Source organism: Tachyglossus aculeatus, chromosome 5 (assembly GCF_015852505.1).
Source record: "Tachyglossus aculeatus isolate mTacAcu1 chromosome 5, mTacAcu1.pri, whole genome shotgun sequence".
Lineage (NCBI taxonomy): Eukaryota > Metazoa > Chordata > Mammalia > Monotremata > Tachyglossidae > Tachyglossus > Tachyglossus aculeatus.
In genome coordinates this window covers 66725369-66748385 of record NC_052070.1, presented here as the reverse complement: position 1 = coordinate 66748385, position 23017 = coordinate 66725369, and the positions used below count along the sequence as shown (strand labels likewise).

Below are 23017 nucleotides of genomic sequence, written 5' to 3'. Positions count from 1 at the left end.
AGGCAAGTGGTAGAGCCAGGACTAGAACCCAGGTCCTGCAGACACTCAGGCCCACGCTGTATCCATTAAGCCGTGCTGCTCATCCTGCTCATTTTGCTCTCTGTGGATGAATCAGTCAATCACTTGTATTTATTGAGCGCTTACTATGTGCAGAGCATTGTTCTAAGTGCTTTAAAGAGTCCAACGTAACAGTTGGTAGACAAGTTTCCCACTCACAAGGAGTTTACAGCTATAATTCTATTTATTCTGATGATTTGACACCTGTCTATGTGTTTTGTATCGTTGTCTGTCTCCCCCTTCTAGACTGTGAGCCCGTTGTTGGGTTAGGGACTGTCTCTATATGTTGCCAACTTGTACTTCCAAAGTGCTTAGTACAGTGCTCTGCACAAAGTAAGAGCTCAATAAATATGATTGAGTGAATGAATGAAAAATGACTCTGGTGGTGTTAATCCAGAATTGTAGATCTATGCCAACAAAATTCAGATTTCTACCAAGACACTGTCTGTGAGGCTTGACAGACCAAGCTCAAGATGAATGAATTGCTTTTTTCCAGCATGGAGTCTGAATTCAATCAATCAATCAACCATATTTATTGAGTGCTTACTGTGTACAGAACTCATGTGCAGAGCTTGGGAGTATACAATTCAACAGAATTAGCAGACATGTTCCCTGCCATAACGATCTTACAGTCTAGAGAGGGAGACAGACATCAATATGAATAAAAAAGTAATTTATAATGTATAATTTATAAATATGTAAATAAGTGTTGTGGTGTTGGTGGTGGGGTGAATATCTAGTATGCAAAGCTTACAGATTGAAGTGCATAGATGACCCAGAAGGGAGAGCCAGCTGGAGAAAATAGGGTTTAATCAGGGAAGGCCTCTTGGAGGAAATTTGGCCTTAGTAATGCTTTGAAAGTGGAGAGACTGGTGGTCTGGCATGTAGGGAGGGGGTGGAAGTCCCAGGCTAGGGGGTGATGTGGGAAAGGAGTCGGCAGCGAGATAGACGAGATCAGGCCATAAGGAATAAGCTGATGCTAGAGGAGCAATGTGCAGGCTGGGCTGTAGTAGGAGATTATTTTTGTGAGGTAGGGTGGGGTGAGTTGATTGAGTACTTTAAAGCCAATGGTAAGGAGTTTCTGATTGATGTGGAGGTGAATGGGCAGCCATTGGAGGTTCTTGAGGAGTGGGAGACATGAACTGAACCATTCTGCTGATAAATGACTTACGCAGCAGAGTGAAGTGTAGATTGAAGTGGGGAGAGACAGGAGGCCAGGAGATCAGTGAGGAGGCAGATAAAGTAGTCATGGAGGGTTAGTATAAGTGCTTGCATCAGCACGGTAGCAGTTTAAATGGAGAGGAAAGGGCAAATTTTAGCAATGTTGTGAAGGTAGAACCAGCAGAATTTGGTCACCAATTGAAAGTGTGGGCGCAGTGAGAGAGATGAGTCAAGAACAATGTCAAGGTTGCAGGTTTCTGAGGTACGGTGGATAGTAGTGTTGCCTGCAGTAATGGGAAAGACAAGGAGAGGTCAGGGTTTGGGTAGGAAGATAAGGACTTCAGTTTTGGACATTTTTAATTTGAGATGTCTGTAGGACATCCAGGTCCTGAAGGCAGGAGAACATGTGAGACTGCAAAGAAGGGGAGAGGATACATAAGCATGCTTGAAAGCAGTGGGGAAGAAGGCATTGGAAAGTGAACAGTTGAAGATGGCAGTCAAGGATGAAAGAAAGGAGGGCACAAGGTTTTTTTTTTTTTTAAATAAAAAGTATGAAGGGGTGGGATCAGAAGCACGGGTGGAGGGGCTAGATTTAGAGAGGAGGTGAGAGGTTTCATCTTGAGATACTGCAGGGAACATAGGGAGAGTTGAAGAGGATGGAGGAGGAGTAGGGGGATTGGAGAGGAACAGGGAATATTTTAGGGAGATAATAATAATGATGGCATTTGTTATGCACTTACTATGTGCCAAGCACTGTTCTAAGCACTGGGAGGAATACAAGGTCATCAGGTTGTCCCACATGGTGCTCACAGTCTTAATCCCCAATTTACAGATGAGGTAACTGAGGCCCAGAGAAGTTAAGTGACTTCCCCAAAGTCATACAGCTGACAAGTGGCGGAGCCAGGATTAGACAACACAACCTCTGACTCCCAAGCCCAGTCTCTTTCCAGTGAGCCTTGCTGCTTCTCAGGAGATGAAACCTGATGGCTTCAATTTTGTTGATGAAGTAGCTAGCCAGGTCATTAGGGGAAAGAGATGGTGGAAGCAGTGGGGGACAAGAGCTTTGAGAAGGGAGTAAAGTGTCTAGAACAGCTGGCAAGGACAGTGGGTATGGGAGTGAATTAGGAAGGAGAAGTATTGTTATTAGAAAGAGGAGGGTGCCAATTTGAAGCTGATCAGAATGAAGTTGAGGTGGACAAGATCAGAGAGGTGTCTGGATTTCCTCCAACAACACTCTGCTGCTTGGGCACAGGAGTGGAGGAAGCAGACTGTGGAGTTGATCCAGGGTTGTGGGTTAGTGGTACAAGACCAACAAACAGACAGGGGAGAAAGGGAATTCAGTTCAGTGGAGAGGGTGGTGTTGAGTGTGTCATTTTGTGCATCAGGAGAAAGTGATTTGGTTATGGAATCCAAATGGGTAAGATGGCTGTAGAATACTGGGGGTGGAAGATCAAAAGAATGGAGGTCTCTGTGAGGAGGAAAAGGACAGATTTGCTGGTGGTGGGTGTATGGGAAAGAGAGCAGGTGAGGAGGTTGTGGTCAGATAGAGGAATTTCAGAATTGGTGAGAGTAGAGATGGCATAGTTACTGGAGGTGATAAAATCAAGTGTGTGCCCAAGTTGGTGAGTGTGTGAGGTAGGGTGGAGCAGGAGGTCATTGGAGTAAAGGAGTGAGAAGAGGTGGACAGGGGAAAGATCACCAGAGACATCCATATGAATATTGAAGTCCACCAGGATCAGTATAGGAATGGAGAATGAGAGGAGGAACGTGAGAAAGGGATCAAAATAGTTCGGAAAGTTGGAGGTGGGGCCTGGAGGGCGGTAGATGACCGTGACTGGTAATTGGAGTGGGTGGTCAAAGCTTCAAAGGAAGGGAAAGACAGGGATGGGAGAAGTGGGATGGTGTGAAAGTAGCATTGGAGAGTGAGAAGGAAGCCGATTTCTCCCCCTTTCCCAGTGAGTCTGAGGGAGTGGGAGAAGATGAAGCCCCCTCTAGGGAGAGCAGCAGGGGAGACTGTGTCACAACTTCTCTGTGTTTCAGTTACCTCATCTGTAAAATGGGGATTAAGACTGTGAGCCCCAAATGGGACAACCTGATTACCTTGTATCTACCTCAGCACTTAGAGCAGTGCTCAGCACATAAAAAACACCTAATACCTTTATTATTATTATTATCTGGGGAGAGCTAGGTTTCAGTGATGGCAAGAAGGAGCAGTGATGGTCAGAAACAGGCCAGTAATGAAGGGAAGCTTCCCCATGGTGGAGTGGGTGTTCCCTAGGCCACATTTGGCTGAGGCTGTGGGGAGGGTGCATGGGGTAGGAACGGGTTGAACAAGGGAGTGAGCTGATAGAGAAGCAGTGTGGATCAGTGGAAAGAGCACGGGCTTGGGAGTCAGAGGTCATGGGTTCAAATCCCGGCTCCGCCAACTGTCAGCTGTGTGACTTTGGGCAAGTCACTTAACTTCTCTGGGCCTCAATGACTTCATCTGTAAAATGGGAATTAAGACTGTGAGCCCCCCATGGGACAACCTGATCACCTTGTAACCTCCCCAGCGCTTAGAACAGTGATTTGCACATAGTAAGTGCTTAATAAATGCCATTATTATTATTATTATTATAGGGGCCAGTTTGCAGGGGGAAGGAGGATGAAGGGCGAGCACTATCAAGTTCATAGTTGTTGATGGGTGACTATTGTCACGTTGTTAACTCCTTAGTGAGTTGCTGTGCTGCTTCTTGGGCAGGGGTCTGGTTTGGCAGGGGGTGACAGGGATTGGTGATTCTTTCTTCATGCAGACCCAAGTCCACAGGAGACCGGGGTGGGGAGCGGGGAATAAGGATGCCGGGGCCCCCTCCCTCTGTGCAGTTTTAAACCCCTGGTCCATGGGGGCTAGAAAGTAGGGGGTATAGGGGAGGTCCAGGATCTTTCTTGCGGTCAGACCTGGACTTCCATTGGATGGGGTTGGGGGGGTCTACCTTCCTCTTTGCCCAGTCCTCAGGCAGAGAGCGATCCTTCATCATCATCATCATTAATCGTATTTATTGAGCGCTTACTATGTGCAGAGCACTGTACTAAGCGCTTGGGAAGTACAAATTGGCAACATATAGAGACAGTCCCTACCCAACAGTGGGCTCACAGTCTAAAAGGGGGAGACAGAGAACAAAACCAAACATACTAACAAAATAAAATAAATAGGATAGATATGTACAAGTAAAATAAATAAATAAATAAATAGAGTAATAAATATGTACAAACATATATACATATATACAGGTGCTGTGGGGAAGGGAAGGAGGTAAGATGGGGGGATGGAGAGGGGGACGAGGGGGAGAGGAAGGAAGGGGCTCAGTCTGGGAAGGCCTCCTGGAGGAGGGATCCTCCCCTCAGATGTGACCCCAGGCCTCAGGGATGAGGGGATAGGCAGGGGGGGCTTAGTATCCCTTCCCTCTGTGATGATTTAAGGCCCCCCATGGTGGGGGGAATGTTGTGGGGGGGTTAGCAGAGACCCTCCCCTTATCTCAATTTTTTGGCCCGTGGCTTGCCGAGAGGGCAATGGGGTGGTCAGAGGCCCTTCACTCTGGTGCAATCTTAGGCCTCTGGGAAGTGTTAGCTTTTGGAAATTTTAGGGTTGATTTCTAATGATTGCTCTAATTATTAATTACCTGTTGGAGATATGGATAATTGGCATCAACCTTATCCGTGAGAGTTGGAAGATTGGTGCCACGGAATGTTGTTCTCAGTCGTACAATCACCAGGATAGGCAACTGTGCTTTCCTTATTACTCTTACGCAAGAGTTGGCCGCCGCTTTTTGCAGAAGACCCAAACTTAATGAAAGCTTTGAGCAGCTGATGCATAGAAGAGACAATTTATGACCCTCTACATGACATGCGACATCGTTCCATCATGCTGGGCACAGTCCAGTGTGATGATGTCACTGCACCACACAGCAGCTTCATAGCAACAGTAGTTTATCCCAGCAGGGAAGGCAAAGGGAAGGAGATGGGAAAAAGGAGGGGATGCGAAAGCAAAAAGGGGAAGATAATAATAATAACTGTGGTACTTGTTAAGCAATTACTACGTTCCAGGCACTGGGGTAGATACATAGCTAATCAGGTTGGATGTAGTCCCTCTCCAACATGGGACTCACTATCTAAATCCCCATTTAACAGTTGAGGTAACTGAGACCCAGAGAAGTGACTTACCCAAGGTCCCACAGCAGACAAGTGGCAGAGCAGGGATTAGAACCCAGGTCCTTCTGACTCCCAGGCTCCTGCTCTATCCACTAGGCCAAATGGTTAGAGAGTGAAAAGAGTAGTAAAGGTTGGAGAGAGTCAGCAACAGGCAACCTCCTGGGGCTTCTATCAGCGACAGACAGCCCACCTGTGGGGGGGTGGGCACCCATCTTCAGAAAGCCACGGACCTCATCCTCCACCTCAGGACCCCTGAGATGTAACACTGCGACCAGACAATTTTCCACCCAGTGAGGGAGTCTACATCTAGACTGTAAGCTAATTGAGGGCAGGGAATGTGTCTACCGACCCTGTTGTATTGTACTCTCCCAAGCGCTTAGTACAGTGTACTGCACACAGTAAGTGCTCAATCAGTCCATCATATTTATTGATATATTAAGTGCTTGGGAGATTTCAATATAACAGTATAATAGAGTTGATTGATTGTGCCCCTTGCATCAGCCAGAGGAGGGGGATCCCAACCTATTTTAATAATGATGGCATTTGTTAAGCACTTACTATGTGCAGAGCACTGTGCTAAGTCCTGGTGGGGGGGATACAAGGTGATCAAGTTGTCCCACGTGGGGCTCACAGTCTTAATCCCCATTTTACAGATGAGATAACTGAGGCTCAGAGAAGTTAAGTGACTTGCCCAGGGTCACACAGCAGACGTGGCGGAGCAGGGATTCGAACCCATAACCTCTGACTCCAAAGCCCGGGCTCTTTCCACTGAGCCATGCTGCTTCTCTAATTTTATATTGTACTCTCCCAAGCGCTTAGTACAGTGCTTTGCACATAGTCATCGCTCAATAAATACGATTGACTGACTACTCGGAATGCTCCCACCCTTGGCAGCTCCTTAGCCACCTCTGTCCTCAGCCCCTTCTGATCCTGCCTGCAGCTCACGACTTCCCATCTGGGAGAGGAGGAGGCTGGGGGAGACCACATTTTCCCCCTTTCCTCCCCACAGTTTCCCCAGGTCCCTCTTTTCTACCCCCACCCCCAGCTCCGAAAAGCCGCCGAGATGAGAGGGAAGGTGGCAGGTAGTGGGGAATCACATTCAGCCCCCATCGCCCACCCCCAGCTCCTCTCCCACCCCCATCCCGCTCCTGCCTGGCTCATGGGGCCAATTCAGGAGAAATTGAAGACTCGCTGGGAGAGGAAGAGGTGTGCAGGGATTTGATAAGACAGACACGTCTCCTTTCCTGCTAATGAGGGGAAGAAAGGGCAGAGGAAGAGGGGAAAGCGGAGAGGTAGAGAACTGAGTCTGCACCTGGTTATTTTCTTTCTCCTCAATTGGCACCACCATTACCGCTTAACCCAGCTGCTCCTGGAGTTTGCAAGTGCAGATGTCTGAGATGAGCATTCACGGCCGATAGCACAGCAGATGAACTCACCCTCTGACAGGATGGCATCTTCCTACCCAGTACTTCACCCGCTGTGGCCTCTCCTGGCACATATAGCACCAGGACACCCAACACGGAGGCCAAGCGCTCAGTCAGTCAGTGGTATTGATTGAGCGCTTACTGTGTGCGGAGCTCTGTACTAAGCCTTGGGGAGAGTACAATATAACAAATATATTCCCTGCCTACAATGAGCTTACCGTCTAGAGGGGGAGACAGACATTCATATAAATAAATAAATTACAGATATGGACATAAGTGCTGTCCCTGCCCAGCTCGGGTGACCCGCCTCAGGACTGCTATTGCTTGCTGCCCATGGGCACGGCGTATGGAAGGTGGATGGGGATGAGACCCCTTGGAACTCATCTGCCATCCAGTGAGGCATGGGGCTACCATCTTAGCTTCCCCCTCCTTCCTCTTTCTTGCCAGCCCAAAGATACAAGGGCCCCCGCTACTTTCTGCCTAGATTTCTGCCTAGGTTTTTGCAGTGGCATTGCCCTCCTGGTGCCAAGTCCAAAAGTGGGCCATCTGCTCGAAAGCCACGTTTTCTTCCAAGAAGAGCCACGTTTGGATCCCGAGATCCGGGGTCCTGACCCCCGCTGTAATGTTTGGCAACTATTGCAGTTGCAGTTATTTGGAAACTGCTCTGAAAGTGAGGAAACTGCAAATTTTCTAACTTGGGGAAGAGCTGGTAACCTATCTTCTGTTTCTGCTGTGTGTTTGAAATCTCGTGAGTAGGGAAATTTTGATAAAAACCTTAGTAATTGGGGAGAAGGACCTACTCTTGATTCTAATGATTCCTCACTCCATTCTAAAATCCTGAGAGACATTTTAATTAGTTACTATGGAGATAGCTGTGCTAACACAAGCGAGGAAGGGGAACTTCAGGTGGGAAATGAGCAGCAGGAACAGATGGACTTCATAAGTAACTGAGAGCCTCATTCACAGAAATAACATTTATGTTCTTTAGTTTTCTTGGGTTTTTTTAACTCCCTGAATTTTTTTTAAATAAAATTTAGACTGTCCTTCTTCAAGTAGAAATTGCAGTCACGGTTTTCCATTACCATTTATTTGAAGGCCAAAATTAAAATCTATAAGAGCCAGGAAAAATAGACCTTGGAACAACATTTCAGGTGAATGAGCTCTCCTGATTACTAGAGGAACCCCTCAATCAGACTAAACTAAAATGTAATTTCACTTTTTATACTGGCATCTTGACTGAATCTGAAGTGGAAATGAACTGCGAAGCAAAATTTTGTTACAAATAATTAATTTTATAAAAAGATTTGCTATTCAAAAATAACTTGCATTATTTTGTTATGGTTTTAATGTTTTATACATTTTTTACTTTTCTTTCTATCTGAAATGTTAAATGCTTATGCCACTAAGGCATCCCCAGGGTTTGGCACCCATTAAAGCTATCTGCATCCTATATGGAATTGTTGTTTGCTTAAGTGTGTTCTTTTTTAACAAAAGTAATAATACTTTGAAATTGTATTGGGTGTTACGTTTTTTCCAAAGCACTTTCACGTTAATTATATCGTCTTGTCTTCAAGCATTCAGGTGAGGCAGGGAGGGCAGGAACTATTACCCCCATTGTACAGATGAGAAGACTGAGGGCCAGAAAGGCCTGAAGTCACACAGCAGATTAGTGGATGAGCTAGGACTAAAACTCAAGTTTCTTGAATGTCAGATTCATCCACTTTTCCATGTAGGCCGCACTGCCTCCTTTGTGATACAAATTACCACGCAAGCCCACTTTTAAATTCACTATAGAAGAGATTTGGGGGAAGAGACCCTGACAACTAATTAATCCATCATATTTTTTGAACACATACTGTGTGCAGAGCACTATACTAAGCACTTGGGAAAGTACAGTATAACAGAGTTGGTAGACGTATTTTCTGCTCACAATGAGCTTACAGGCCACAGTCTAATTCTATTGTACAGTGCTCTGCACAAAATAGGTGCTCAGTAAATATCACTGATTTTTTTAAAACTAATTTTGATTGTTTTTTTCCAATATAAACCAAAATAATTTTACACGGCTATTAATCGCAATGCAGAATTGAACTGATATTCATGGCAACTGTTCAGTTAGAGGCTTTGAGTTTCCTTTTCTGTTCAGTGTACAGAATGTTTTGGCGATATAAAGGGAAGCAGGTGGGAGAAGGGTCAGTATACAGTGCTCTATTAGGGGAGCGAGATGACTAATAAAGTCTAGTTCGTTATTTTTTAATCTGCGGATATTCCACTTTGCTTTTCTAAAACTAAAAGTTTTATCACTATTCTTTGTGGGAAAGCTGAAAATTAAGAATCAGTGGTATTATAACGTCATGGCTGCCCTCTAGTGCGTAGAATCATTCACAAACAAGTGTTGGCCTCTCCATCATACCAGAGAGATCCGGTTGATAATACAGGCCTGTGCACTTTGAACTGACCAAGTTTATTGAAATTTCACGAAATAAAATGCAGCAAGGAACAATCCCTATTTCCTATTCCTTGTCCCAGTCCTGGGAAGGAGGGAGATTTTGGGTGGGTCCATTCAAAGAGTTGGCCCATTCTGAAGTCATCCCCGAAGTTTGGAGTTGCACGGAATCAGGACCAAAACCCCCAGATGAGGTTTTCACCTCTCTTTCGGGTGACAGGACAGGCTTTGGGCCTGCAGGCGTCCTCTAATTCAGTTTACCCATATTGAATGACTAATCGGTAAAGTCAGAGACATTCTCTGAGGAAAAACCAGACTCTTGAATTGCACATCCATTTTGTATTAATAACTGTCATGTACTGTCTGTTTAGATTGTGAATCCCTGAGGGTAGGGAACGAGGGCCTTGTTTCTGTTGTACTACCCCAAGGCCCTAGTACGGTGTTTTGCACTCACTCGATCGTCAGTGAATAGCCTTGACTGTTTGAAATGGTAAACTTAATTTTAGATACTAACAAATCTCTTGGAGTGTCTCTGCTTTGGAGGTTATTCTGTGAATGTGTTTTTGTGATCGGAGCCAAAGAAAACGTCCTCTTCTCTAGAGAGACAAACTTTAATGGTAGTCAGTCAATCAGTTTTATTCACTGGGTGCTGTATGCAGAGCTCTATACTAAACACACTTGGTAAGTAGCTCACTGGCTTGCTTTAGGATTGCTATGACTTTATTGCTACCCACTTCCTTTCTCTTTATAGTAATCATAATGATATTTGTTAAGCGCTCACTGTGTGCCAAGCACTTTATCTCTCCCTCACCATCCCCCCAAACCCAAAACCAGGCCCTGGTTGAATGTCTCACCTTTTATTGCTAGGTAGGGTCCTCAAACTGCATTTACACTCGGGCATATCTAAATTCTATTTAATGAAACAAATAAGTAGTACTAACCCCCATCAACCAGAAGTGTCTGAAAAACCTGCTTCTAGGTATCCGCAGTGACAAATCCAGTTAGGTTCTACTTAAATTTGACTTTTCTGTATAAATAGGCATTTGTACTCTTGGGTTTTCAGCCCCATGTGAAAGGCATATTGGCATCTCATGCCTGACTTAGAATTACAAGGTAAAAATAGTCGAAGTCTTAATGCAAAGAAGATTTTGCTTTTAATGCTGTTGCTTGATCTCCTTTTTCTCTTCAGAACACCTTGCACAGAATATATCGAAATCACATATGGAAACTTGCCAATACTTGAGAGAGGAATTGCAACAGATAACATGGCAGACTTTCCTACAGGAGGAGATTGAGAACTATCAGAACAAGGTACCCTATTATTTTAGGTCCTACTTTCAACCTCCCAGTGATAATATGGGAAGAGATAGTCTTTCAGACTTTGGCAATTAGTTTTAGCCTTCAGTTTTTTTTGTCTTCTGTGACCCATGTTGCTTTTCAGAAAACCTTTTTGAGTTGTATTGTGTTTATATGGATATCAGATCAATTTTAATTTATAAGCCAAGCAAAAGATTAAATAACTTCCTAAATAAATTGATTTTGGTCTCAACATTACAATAGGCCAAGGTAAAATCATCTTGATTTCTGGCTTCCTAAAGATAAGAAGCTGAGGTTTAGAGTTAAAAAGTATCAGTAATGTGAGGTTTGAGTCTGGTGCAAAATATACAGGACCTTCTGCTTCAAAAACTCTTTTATACTTGCAATCTAATAAACCACTAAAGGACTCATTCTCTTAAAAGCACACTGAATTTTCCAATCTGATCCCTAGTTAGAGGTTTAGTGGATACAATATCACATTGCTATTTCCCCTTTGAACTCAGTTTGTCTTTGTCCTGAATCCTTTTTGATCTTTTTCAGTTTCTGCCTCCCTGAGGTTGAGGCGAAACTCAGAGGAGATGCTAAGCTAACCATGTCTAAGGGACAAATGGCAGGAACAGCAGACATGGACATATTTCCCTAGTGGAATCCAGGACTTGAGCCTGAGTTAGACATACAGCTAGGATGCTTATGAAACAGTGACACTCACTTGGTTTTCTCAAGCGTGAGGACAGGTGATAGGAGAACAGGGCCTCGATAGAGGTGCGATTTGCTTAAAAGGCATGCGGTTGGTTTATGAAGGTGTCCGGGTGCCCTATCAAATCTACCGATCCCTAGCAGAAGGGGTTCAACTGTGACCCAACATGATGCCGAGCCCCCTAAGATTGACATCTGCCAGTCATGTGACAGCATCTGATGCCAGCTGGCACCTATAACCCTCCACACACATCCCTGCAGTCTGCTTTGCTCCCCAGCTGCACCAGAGACTCCATCTATGCCGGAGCAATCTCTCTGTCCCTGGAAGGAGAAGCAACCCACCCTGTGTGGGCATGATCCCTCCTGAGCCGACAGGACAAGGCTGCTTCAGTTTGCATGTATCCACCTAACCTTCTCCCTGCCCTCACAATCCACATGCATCTCTGGACGGATTCCGTCCCCCAAAGTCCCTGCTGCAGGGGTCAGTTCTGGAGAAAGCCCCACTCCCTTTTCCTCAGCGCCACCCCCACATTGTAAGATCAGGTGACTTTGTAATTTTAACTATACAGATCAGAAGCCACTATAAAACTGCTTGTCTATTAGATCATCTTGAAGGATTTTGCCTAACGCAGTGTAGTGCAAAACGAGCCAATCCATCATGGAACTGGCAGGACCCTAGGGAGGAAATTCAAGGAGGAATTTCATGCTACACTGTTAGTGAATCCCCTCCTCTGCCACCCTGGACACACCTGCAGCTCTCCTCGGTCCTCTTCTCTGCTGCTAAAGCATTTCACTCTCTGGCCCAGGAAGTGAAGAAGAAGGGTTTCAAGTTAACTGGAGAAAAAAAATATTTTCAGAAGAAAACATGCATGCACACCATTTGAGATAAGATTTGTCAAGCGGGTGATGGCATTGGGAAAGTGATGTTTTGAGTGGTTTAATAAGTTGATAGGTTATTTTTCACCTACTCTTTTAAACAGCAGAGGGAAGTAATGTGGCAGCTATGCGCAGTCAAAATAACAGAAGCTATACAGTACGTTGTGGAGTTTGCCAAACGCATTGATGGATTCATGGAACTGTGTCAAAATGATCAAATTGTGCTTTTAAAAGCAGGTAAGTGCTTTGCAGGAGGATTTCTAAATCGGCTTCTAACCTGCTTTTGCCCTGTCGGTTTAAGAAATGCTCTGTAAAGAAGGAGAACTATTTTCCTCTTTTCGTTTTGTCTCATGTGTTATGTTTTCTTAGAAAAAAAGTGGAACCATTTATTTCATTTTGCATTTTTATGGACAATGGATATGCCTTAAGAACCCCTGAATTCCGTTGGTAATTTCCTTCTGTGCTCTGGACCCAACAGAATTTGGGGCATTGGGATGGGGATAGGTGTCTATAGGAGGGGAGTCAGCAGAGACCTAACCTTTTTATGGTTATAAATGGTCTTCCTAGAAATACTGAGGGTCTAGTTCATACAGCAGAGACTGTGTAAGGATGTATTTATAAATTAAATCTCTCCTCTGTAAAACATCCTGCAGCTTCAGTGTACAAAGGCTAATTGTAGTAGTAAATTCTGAACAGTTGTGAGTAGATTACTGCAACTCCTGAACTCACCAACAATTATAGTACCCATTACCCTGCCTAACCATTTTTTTGCTGCTTTGTATTTTTAGAATCAAATTCCATGTAACATCATTCAATCACTGGTATTTTTTGAGCACTTGCAGTGTGCAGAGTACTGTATTAAGCACTTGGGAGAGTATAATCAACAGTGAGCGGACACACCCACAGTGTCCTTACTGTCTAGAGGGGGAGATATCCTAATCTAAATAATTTCTGGCTTGTGTTTAGGCTCTTTAGAGGTGGTGTTTATCAGAATGTGCCGTGCCTTTGACTCCCAAAATAACACCGTGTACTTTGATGGGAAGTATGCTAGCCCAGATGTATTCAAATCATTAGGTAAGAAATTTGCAAATTCACTTTTTAGAAAGGGTCTCGTTGCTATTGATTCAAAAGAAATAACTGATTTTAATTCTTGTTTTAATTTCCTGGGGAGGTGCTACAGATTATAATACAACTTTAATGATTCTTGACTGTTAAATCTGAATAGTCATAGAGTTGGAAGGAACTTCAGGCGATTCTCAGCCTCCAAGATGATAATCCGCATTCTTATTTTATCTAATCTTCTATCGCCAATGAAAAAGGATTATTATTTTACATATCCTTTCTGATATTAATAAATTAGCCTTACAATGTGCAATTATTCAAACATCTTGTACCAATTATTGCCCATAATTTAGACATTATTTGTATTGTTCTTTGATATACAAGTACAAAGAACAAATTAAATCCAAAAACAGAACATCAGACATTAATTTACAAAAAATGAAAATCTGACTAGATTTTAAAGTTTTCATTGACAATTTTACAGTTTTTCTAGATTCTAATCTAGGTCCACTTAGCATTCTTCAGTGACAAAACCAGTCATAAAATTAATTGATTTGATTACTTGGGATCTGTTGTAATTTAATACTGAGATGAGCTATGCTTATGTCTATTTACAGATGTGCCCAGAGTTCAAATGGGCTTTTTTCCATAATTAAAAACAAATTGTTCAAACAATTTGAACAAACTAGATTGAATTTGTTCAATCTAGTCTTGCTACCTTAAAATTTAGTACTAAAACATTGACATATTTTTTTCCAACAAGAATTTTCTTCATCTGCCTAGCATTACAATCATTTCCTTTTCCCCCAGTACCATTCCAGCTCATGTCCTAATTTATCCCCTTTTTTTAACAGGTTGCGAAGACTTTATTAGCTTTGTTTTTGAATTTGGAAAGAGTTTGTGTTCTATGCACCTTACTGAAGATGAGATTGCATTGTTTTCTGCATTTGTTTTAATGTCTGCAGGTAAGTGATTTCTGTCACAAAAAAATCTGTTTTTTCATCTACTCAGAAAAACATTTCCAACCTAATTGCCAAATCATCCACAGATGTCAAAAATATTTTATTGAAGCCACAGACTTCACTTTGGCTAGTAGTAGTAGTAATAGTATTTATTAAGTTCTTGTTACAGTGCTCCGCACATAGTAAGCATTCAGTCAATACCAATGATTGATTGCTTACTATGTGCAAAAACCACTAGGCACTGGGAAAAAAGTATACTGGTGACAATTAGAGGGGATCACAGTCTAAAAAAATTAAAGAGAAAGGGGACTGGAGACAAACACATATGAAAAGAATAAAACAAAAAAAAGACAAAAATCAGCATAAAAGGGGGAGGACAGGAATAAATTCAAAATAAAATAAAAGCTTTCTGATACTGGACCTAAGAGAAAATAATTTCAGGTTTCTTTGCTTGCTGAAGAAGTGTCGTGTTATCAGAAAACTGACTAGATTTTTATTATAAAAGAAACCCTAAAAAACATGTCATTGCATAATCCTGCCTTTTTATGACCCATGGAAGGCTAAAATGGTTTCCATCACCATTTGGGTTCTGCTTACATGGAATCTGTGTGTGTACATGTTTGTGTGTGCAGTGTGGGGTAGAATCAGTGGTTTAGGCACAGAGGTATTAGATCAATACTACAGATGTCCTCTGACTTTATGTTTAGATCGCTCATGGCTTCAGGAGAAGGTAAAAATAGAAAAACTCCAACAGAAAATTCAACTAGCCCTTCAGCATGTCCTCCAGAAGAATCACCGAGAAGATGGAATACTAACAAAGGTGAGAGCATGTGAATTCAATCAATCAATGCTATTTATAGAGCATATTCAGTGCACAGTATTAAGCACTTGGGAGAGTACAATACAACAGAATTGGTAGACACGTTCCCTGTCCAGAATGAGGGAATTTGTAGTCTAGAGGAAGCTTACAGTCTAGAGGGATTGTGCAAAGCCTCAGTACAAGCAAGCTATGTTAGTGCATTTCTTATTAATTAGGAGAAAATGTGGTTTCTCTGGACAGCACAGGCAGTGGTGTTTCAACGTGAACGTTTTGCATAATGGGCTTCTATTACTTGGAACATTCAGAAAACAGTGCATTTAACCATAACTGTTTAAAATTATTTGCGAACAGTATTGAGCAGTGCATAGTGGATAGAACATGGGTCTGGAAATCAGAAAGATGCGGGTTCTACTCCCACCCCCGCCACTTGTTTGTTTTTTGACCTTGGGCAAATCACTTTATTTGTCTGTGCCTCAGTTACCTCATCTGTAAAATGGGGATTAAGACTGTGAGCTCCATGTGGGACGTGGGCTATGTCCAACCTGATTTGCTTCTATCTACCCCAGTGCTTAGTTACAGAGCCTGGCACATAGTAAGCAATTAACAAATACCGTTTTGCTTTTGGTTTTTTTTTTTAAAAAAAGCCTTGATTAGTGATGTAGAGATGGAGATGGATGGGTCACTTTTGGGGTTTTTGAGGTCGGGGGAGATGTGGACTGAGGGGTTTTTTTGTTTTAGAAAAATGATCTGGGCGGCAGAGTGAAATATAAGCTGGTGAGGGGAGAAACAGGAGTCAGGGGAATGCTTGAAAAAACTGGGGATGGTTGCCCTCTTAGACATCCATCCTGATGTTTTCCCTCTGCATCCTTTTCTTTCCCTCTATAATAATAATAATAATGGCATTTATTAAGCGCTTACTATGGGCAAAGCACTGTTCTAAGCACTGGGGAGGTTACAAGGTGATCAGGTTGTCCCACGGGGGGCTCACAGTCTTAATCCCCATTTTACAGATGAGGTAACTGAGGCACAAGAAATTAAGTGACTTGCCCAAAGGCACACAGCTGACAGAGAGCTGGGATTTGAACCCATGACCTCTGACTGCAAAGCCCATGCTCTTTCCACTGAGCCACGCTGCTTCTAGAAGCCAATCATGGACTCCCACTTGCATGAATTTATGTAAATCCCTCTTGAACGTGATGATTTTTTTTTTGTGATGTCAGGAATTCCACATGCTATTCCTTTGATGATTTTTTTTTTTTTGAACCTCCCACCTTCAGGGTTCAGTGGGTGTCCATTTGTCCTGGTATTGTGGAGTTTGTGAAAAATAATTCCGGGTTCACACCATCTACACACTTCCTAATTAATCATGGGTCTTCAATCACAATCCCCCTCAGCTTGGTCTATCCTGGGGCTTCATTCTTCATTTATATTCCTGACATTTCCTTGTCTTTCTGTTGCTGTAATTTCTTCTCCTACCTCTTCCCAACAACCCTTGACCTTTCCCTCTGTGGAGTAGCAATAGAGGAGCAATTCCTCCTCTGATCGTGTTTCCTTTTTTCTGTTTACAGTTAATATGCAAAGTGTCTACATTAAGAGCACTGTGTGGACGACATACAGAAAAGCTTATGGCATTTAAAGCAATATACCCAGACATTGTGCGAATTCATTTTCCTCCATTATACAAGGAGTTGTTCACTTCAGAATTTGAGCCAGCGATGCAAATTGATGGGTAAATGTATCACCTAAGCACTTCTAGAATGTCTGAAGTACAAACATTAAAAAAAAAACCACAAAAAAATTAATCAAGACACTTTATACGGCCCTGCGCAGACCTGGAGAGCCAACACACTGCACATCTTTTGGTGGTCGGGGTCAGGCAAAGGAGGGGAAACAATGAAACAAATAAAAGTTGAACTTGTTTTTCTCATGCATATGATTTCCATTATGCCTACAGATACGGACCCTTTTTCTGTCTTGACGTCTCGATCTCAGACCTCTGTTTACACAGAATGAGGGTATTAAGTCAGAAGATTTCCTTTTTCTTGTAGTTCACTGCCCACAGACTTTCTACAGAGTAACCAAACTGTCAATAAGAGCAGAGAGTCCAGTAGTAATCGGTGACTGGTGTGCATAGCAGAGGTTTCGGCGTTCGTTTGCACAACTTGCTCATTGTTTCATGAAGGAAGAATTTTTTTTTTCACCTACTATTTCCAGTAGGCAGGATGGCACGAAGAGTCCATAGCAATAGCAACAATAGCATTATAATATATTACAGGGTAAATGGGCATGAAGACTATATATAGCTAAAGAGATATTGTTTATATATTGTTTTAATTAATATAAAATGTAGTTACTGGTATAGCTTTTCTTGTTGACTTGATAAGGCACTTTCATTTTGCACCTTTTTCTTTAAATTAAATGCTAGCGTGTCATTGTTGTGTCGCATGTGCACCAGAAATACAAGTTTAACTGAAAAAGGTTTGGAAGGTACGTTGGGAGGTATTTATGCTGCTGTTTTCAAAATTACTCTGAAACGAATGGCTGGTCATATCTGGAAATAATTACCTTGATTTTCATACCAGAATTAAGGTCAGAAATGGAAAGATTTCCAAATTAGGATTTGCCTTTTGAAAGGTTCACTAAGCAAATGTGTTTATGCTTCATATAAAGTGTAAATGCAGCTATCCATGAGATAACTATGAGTTTAAACAGACATGCCAATGGTTAAATAATTTCCTGACTGGAAAGACACCAGAAAGTTGCAGTTCTCAGTAGATTTATCTACACATCCCCCCCATTAATTGTCTTTGACCTAGAACAAGTCAATAATAAGAATATTGAAATATAGCTTTTTCTAAAGGAACAAATCGGTATACAGGAAGCATGCTTCCCTGTATGTATGTGTGTATGTATGTTTGGTATAATCTGGATACCATGAGACCATACCACAGAATGAGGTCTAGGTTTAATATCCTTATATTTGGAAAATCCTCAAATTTATTTCATTCTTTATTTTACAAACAATGAAAAATGGCATCAAATATTGAACTCATTTCTGGCTTATTTAATTTTGCTGCACAAGGTAAAACTTTAAAAAAAAATTAAGCTGATGCTTACTGCACACGTTTACTCTTCTGTTTATCTTCAGTTGTTGCAGGGTGTTATGTAACTTGTTGTGGTGAATATTGAAAAGACCTTTTGGTTTTTGTGTTGGGTTGGAGAGAAGGGTTGTGGATTGGAGAGAAGAGGTCAACAACTTCCTTCAAAAAATAATAATTTTTATTTTTGAAGATGCTGAAGTTTAGTTTCAAAACTGGAGAGCCATTCATAGACGTGATTTTAGTTATTCAAATATCATCCCAAATTCCAAAATATGCAATATAATCCATGCCCTCCCCCACCATTTTCACTCTGTCTCAATTTGGCTCTTCCCCAATTGTTCTGCAGCTGCCAAGCTGCATATTTTCATTCTGTTTTTTTCCTCAGAATGGAGTGAAAGAACATTATAAAATACAACTGAGAACCAAATGTGTCACAGGTTATGTGCATTTCCAACTTGGATCCGAAAGCTAGGAAAAATGTCAAAGCACAGTCTGGAAGGAACAAGAAATTCAGGTGTCATGGGAAGCCTTGATTTTATAGCAACCTGGCCAGGCTTGGGCAAAGATTAACCATCCAAGCTAACTTCTCGGCCTCCTTGCTCCTCCGCCCTCCATCACTGCAAAGGGAGTTGGAGAGCCAGAGTTTAAGACACTTTTGTTTGCTTCTGAGGAAAATTGCTTTGAATTTTTGAAAGGCTTTCCAGAACCCTTCCAAAGGTCGTACTGTATTTGCTTCAGACCATAACAGGGAGGACTCTAGAGCAACAAGCCCCACTTTAAAGTGAATGGCAAACCTTTCTTTTCCTTCCCCGACTGTTTTATCAAATGCTCCCTGTGGAATACTGTTACTGATTGCATTCTCTGTAGCCTACCTGGACTTGAGATAATTTATTCAATTTATGATGACTCACCGAAACCCATTTTCTCTCCTGTCCTTGTTATGTAGCTTTTCGGAATGTTTTTAGAAAGACGATATTTTTGCTTCTCAGTGGGTCTTTATGAAACCCACATGACAGTTTAAATAAGCATATTTTTTACGAAAGGACATAGTATTAGGTGATAAAATGAAATCCCTGTTTCCTAACTGGTTCATAGATTTATGGGTACTTTAAAAAAATAAAACATACAAGCAACAGTAAATACCCAGTGCTTTTCATATAGAGATTGACAATCAAAATATAGTATTTCTTTGGGAAATAAGTGTTACTCCCACCACCCGTCATTTGAATCATAGCACCTTTAAAAAGCAATAGTAAATGTGCTCTTCAAAGATTACAGATTTTTGAAATTGTCCTATGAATTTATTATGTTTTCTAAAGAATGATTTTTTCCTTTGTTGTCAAGTTATCCTGATCTATCTACTAAATTTGGGGGTAGTGGGGGATGTTTTATTAAGGCATATTAACTTTTTTTAACCAAAGCTTTTCTGAATATGACCAGCCTCAGGTGCTAGTGCTTTAAAGAGCAACTAAACTTAATTTCAGTGTCCATTGGCAAGATAATAAGTTAATCTTCTCGAAGGGTGAGAGAGATGTTTAGCACAAATAAGGGTTCCCCTGGTAAAAATGAATTTAGTGTGTACCTAATGTAAACACGTTGCTCTACTCTCAATAGTAATCACATAACCGTGCCGTTGCTCTTAGAGGAAAGTTTGGAGTTAAATTGAGTTACCTTAATGATGCTCTTCAGTCTTTTTGAGAGAGGGGTCTCAATTTTATGAGCAGGGCATATTGATTGTATAGGAAAAAAAATACTAGGCATGTTCTGTTAAATAGAGGAACTCGTATTAGGATCTAAAACCAGAAACTCAGTAATCTGTTCAGTTGAAAAATATCATCATCAATAGTATTTATTGAGTGCTTACTGTGTGCAGAGCACTGTACTTAGCGCTTGGGAGAGTACAATATAACAGAGTTGGTAGAGATATATGCGACATTATTTCAGAAAACTCTGTGACGTGAAACAGTGTGTCTAGCAATGTAGGGAAAAATCCAGAATTAACATTTAAGACCTAAATCTTCAATCAGATTGTTTTAGGAGACACATGTTAACGGTTATGTGTGCCATCATAATTACATCTCATACCTCTTTTTGAGCTTGTGTAAATATGGCCTACTTAGAAAAATTTCGTTTTAAATGTTGTGGTAATTGTTGACACTATTTCACTGTTTGTAGCCAATGGAAAATTTGTCCTTGGTCACCACGAAAACAAAGCTGGAGTCTGAAATGTGTTCCCAGGAATTTAGAAATGCGTGGGATAAATAAGCACCTTGGATCTTTGGGTTTTGATTTTGGAAACTGCCCGCCCTTAGGTATCTAACATCCTCATTCACCCTTTTGTAGCTTAAGGATTCGATGACATAAGACACTGCTCTAAGTTTGGTTGTTCTTTATACAGTTTGTATATCATAGTATGGATACCCAGGTCTATATGAATGTGTGGGTGGTTTTTGTGTGTATGAATGTGTATCCGATGGGCGTGAGTGTGTGGCTGCTTCTAGGCTACTAAGTGTCAATGGAATAAAGAAAATGTATCAAAAAACTTGTCAAAAATAGAAGGTGGAGGAAAGATTTATTCTATACAAAGCCTTGTCTGGACCACTTTAGAGAGACTTCTATTTTTTTAACCCTTCTATAAATATTTGATGGCACTTGAAATATTCCTGCAATAAAATGTGATTTGTGTAAAGAAAAAAAAAGATTTTGTAATGTGAAACAATGAAAGAAAGTAATGTAATTTTCTAAAAAAAAATACAAACTAACAAACTTTGTATTATTTTCTTGATGGAATTTGTCTATCTGTCTTTGGAAAACTTTTTATTTCATTGAATGTGCCATAGTAGAAATGTGTTTTTAAGTTTTAGACTAAGGAATAGCTGTTTTGTGTTCCGACATTCCAAGATGCGAGATGACATAGCAGAATTCTAAGTAAAAGGTTTAATTAGTATGTAAGCTTTTATCATTGTTGCTTTTTTGCACATGTTCTTCATTCCTCTATAGTGCAATATGTACATAGAGCACTTGCAGGTGTACTTTGATCCCTCAGGGAAAAATACATATTTGTACAGTTTTTTTTGCCTTTTTTTTTTTTTGCTATGGAATGTCGATCGAATCACTTGTTTGGTGTTGAGGAGCAGCCAGATAATAATCCTAAAGCCACTGTCTTAAAATATTGATTATTTAATTACTTGTGTCCTAGCACTAAGGGTTGTTTGGGTTTTTTTGAAAAATTTTCTCACAGTTCTTTGTGCTGATTAGTGAAAATAGGGTAAATAAGCACCTTATGATTGACTTAACTGTGAATGACAATCCATCTTGTTATCAACAATAGAAGCCCTATCATTTTGGAGTTGGGGTTAAGAGTCAGAAACTAATGTGCTCAGGGATCTTCTAAAACTCTTCAAACAGGGTGGCCAGTACTACTGGGACAAATTGTGTTTTTTTTATTAATATAATAAAATCCCTCCAAGGCACAAGTGAACTGTCTAGAGCTATTTGTATTTAATCTCTGTTTATGTTTATCTTATTCCATTGTGTGAATATTTTGTTCTCCTGTGTGTGAAAAACATTACACCTAGCATTTCCCAAGTAGAGCAAAGTGTGGTAGCCTGCTCTCAAACTGGATAATACACTGACAGAGGAATATCCATTTGTGTATATCATTTAGGAATTTTACAGTTATAATGTACTCAATCACGTCACACCATTACGCATGAGAAAGTGTTTGATATTATACATGTGATAAATATCAAAAGAAAACCCTTATGAATGGATGTCATAAAGAAAGGGCCTTAAAGAAATCAGCTAGAGCCAACTTCTGCCTCAATACAAGGAGGAGTGTAGCAAGCAGGGCAAATTGAATGGCAACAAATTAGAATATTCCATTGTGTGCTCTCTTCCAAAGGAAGCCAGATGTCATGCCTGTATTTAACAGTCCAGGATGGTCAGTTGAATATTCTGATAGCACAGGGCAGTGACTACCAGCCCAAGTGCAACAGTATTAATCCATCATCTGGGACAATTTTCCTGGATTCAACCCTAATATCTTACATGCCTCCCTGAACTGCTGCAAACCCTATGCAGTTGAGACTTCTGTTTTGCCCTAGAATTAAGCAGAAAGGTTTTTTTTATGGTATTTGTTAAGCGCTTACTCTGTGCCAGCAACTGTAATAAGTACTGAGGTAGATACAAGCTAATCAGGTTGGACACAGTCCATGCCCCCAGTGGGACTCCCAGTCCCAATCCCCATTTTATAGATGAGGTCACTGAGGCCCACAGAAGTTAAGTGACTTGCCCAAGGTCACACAGCAGACAAGTGGCAGGAGCCGGGATTAGAACCCAAGTGACTTTCTCCTGTACAAGAGGAGAAGAGGACAAATTAGTAGGCTTTGAAGAGCTACAATAAGACTTGTTTCTTCTGACAATTACAGTGTTACAGTTTCATTCTAGTTAATCCAGAAGAAGGTGCTTCACATCTATGGATACCTGGGGTTTTTAAACTGAGGTGATAAAAGTGTTTGCTACTTCTTTGGAAAAACTAGAAGAGCCAAAACATGGAACCTCAAACCTGATTTGGTGACCATGACTCTAATCATTCAAAACAGTCAGTCAAGTATCCACATGCCCAGACAGAAGTGTTCACGTCTTTGAGACCTGTGTTTCCCCCATCTGAAAGTATTCTCATGATGCATGCAGCGAATTAGTGGTTCAGGGTGTTTGTACGGAACAATTGGTTTCATACAGTGCCTCTCACATAGTAAATGCTTAACAAATACCATTCATTATTCATTCATTCCTTCAATTATATTTATTGAGTGCTTACTGTGTGCAAAGCACTGCACTAAGTGCTTGGGAGAGTACAATATAACAATAAACAGACACATTTTCTGCCCACAATGAGATTACAG

General features: G+C 41.3%; 1 protein-coding gene across 1 annotated transcript in view; it reads left to right on the top strand.

Annotated features, from left to right (window-relative positions):
* RORA (RAR related orphan receptor A) overlaps positions 1-22297 on the top strand; it is a 125512-nt gene extending 103215 nt beyond the window's left edge. The window contains exons 5-10 of the mRNA XM_038746181.1: positions 10466-10587; positions 12270-12402; positions 13132-13239; positions 14082-14192; positions 14897-15009; positions 16578-22297. Coding sequence (XP_038602109.1) covers positions 10466-10587; positions 12270-12402; positions 13132-13239; positions 14082-14192; positions 14897-15009; positions 16578-16742 — 752 coding nt within the window. The 3' untranslated portion in view covers positions 16743-22297. The remainder of the gene's footprint in view (positions 1-10465; positions 10588-12269; positions 12403-13131; positions 13240-14081; positions 14193-14896; positions 15010-16577) is intronic.
* The last annotated feature ends 720 nt before the right edge of the window (positions 22298-23017 follow it).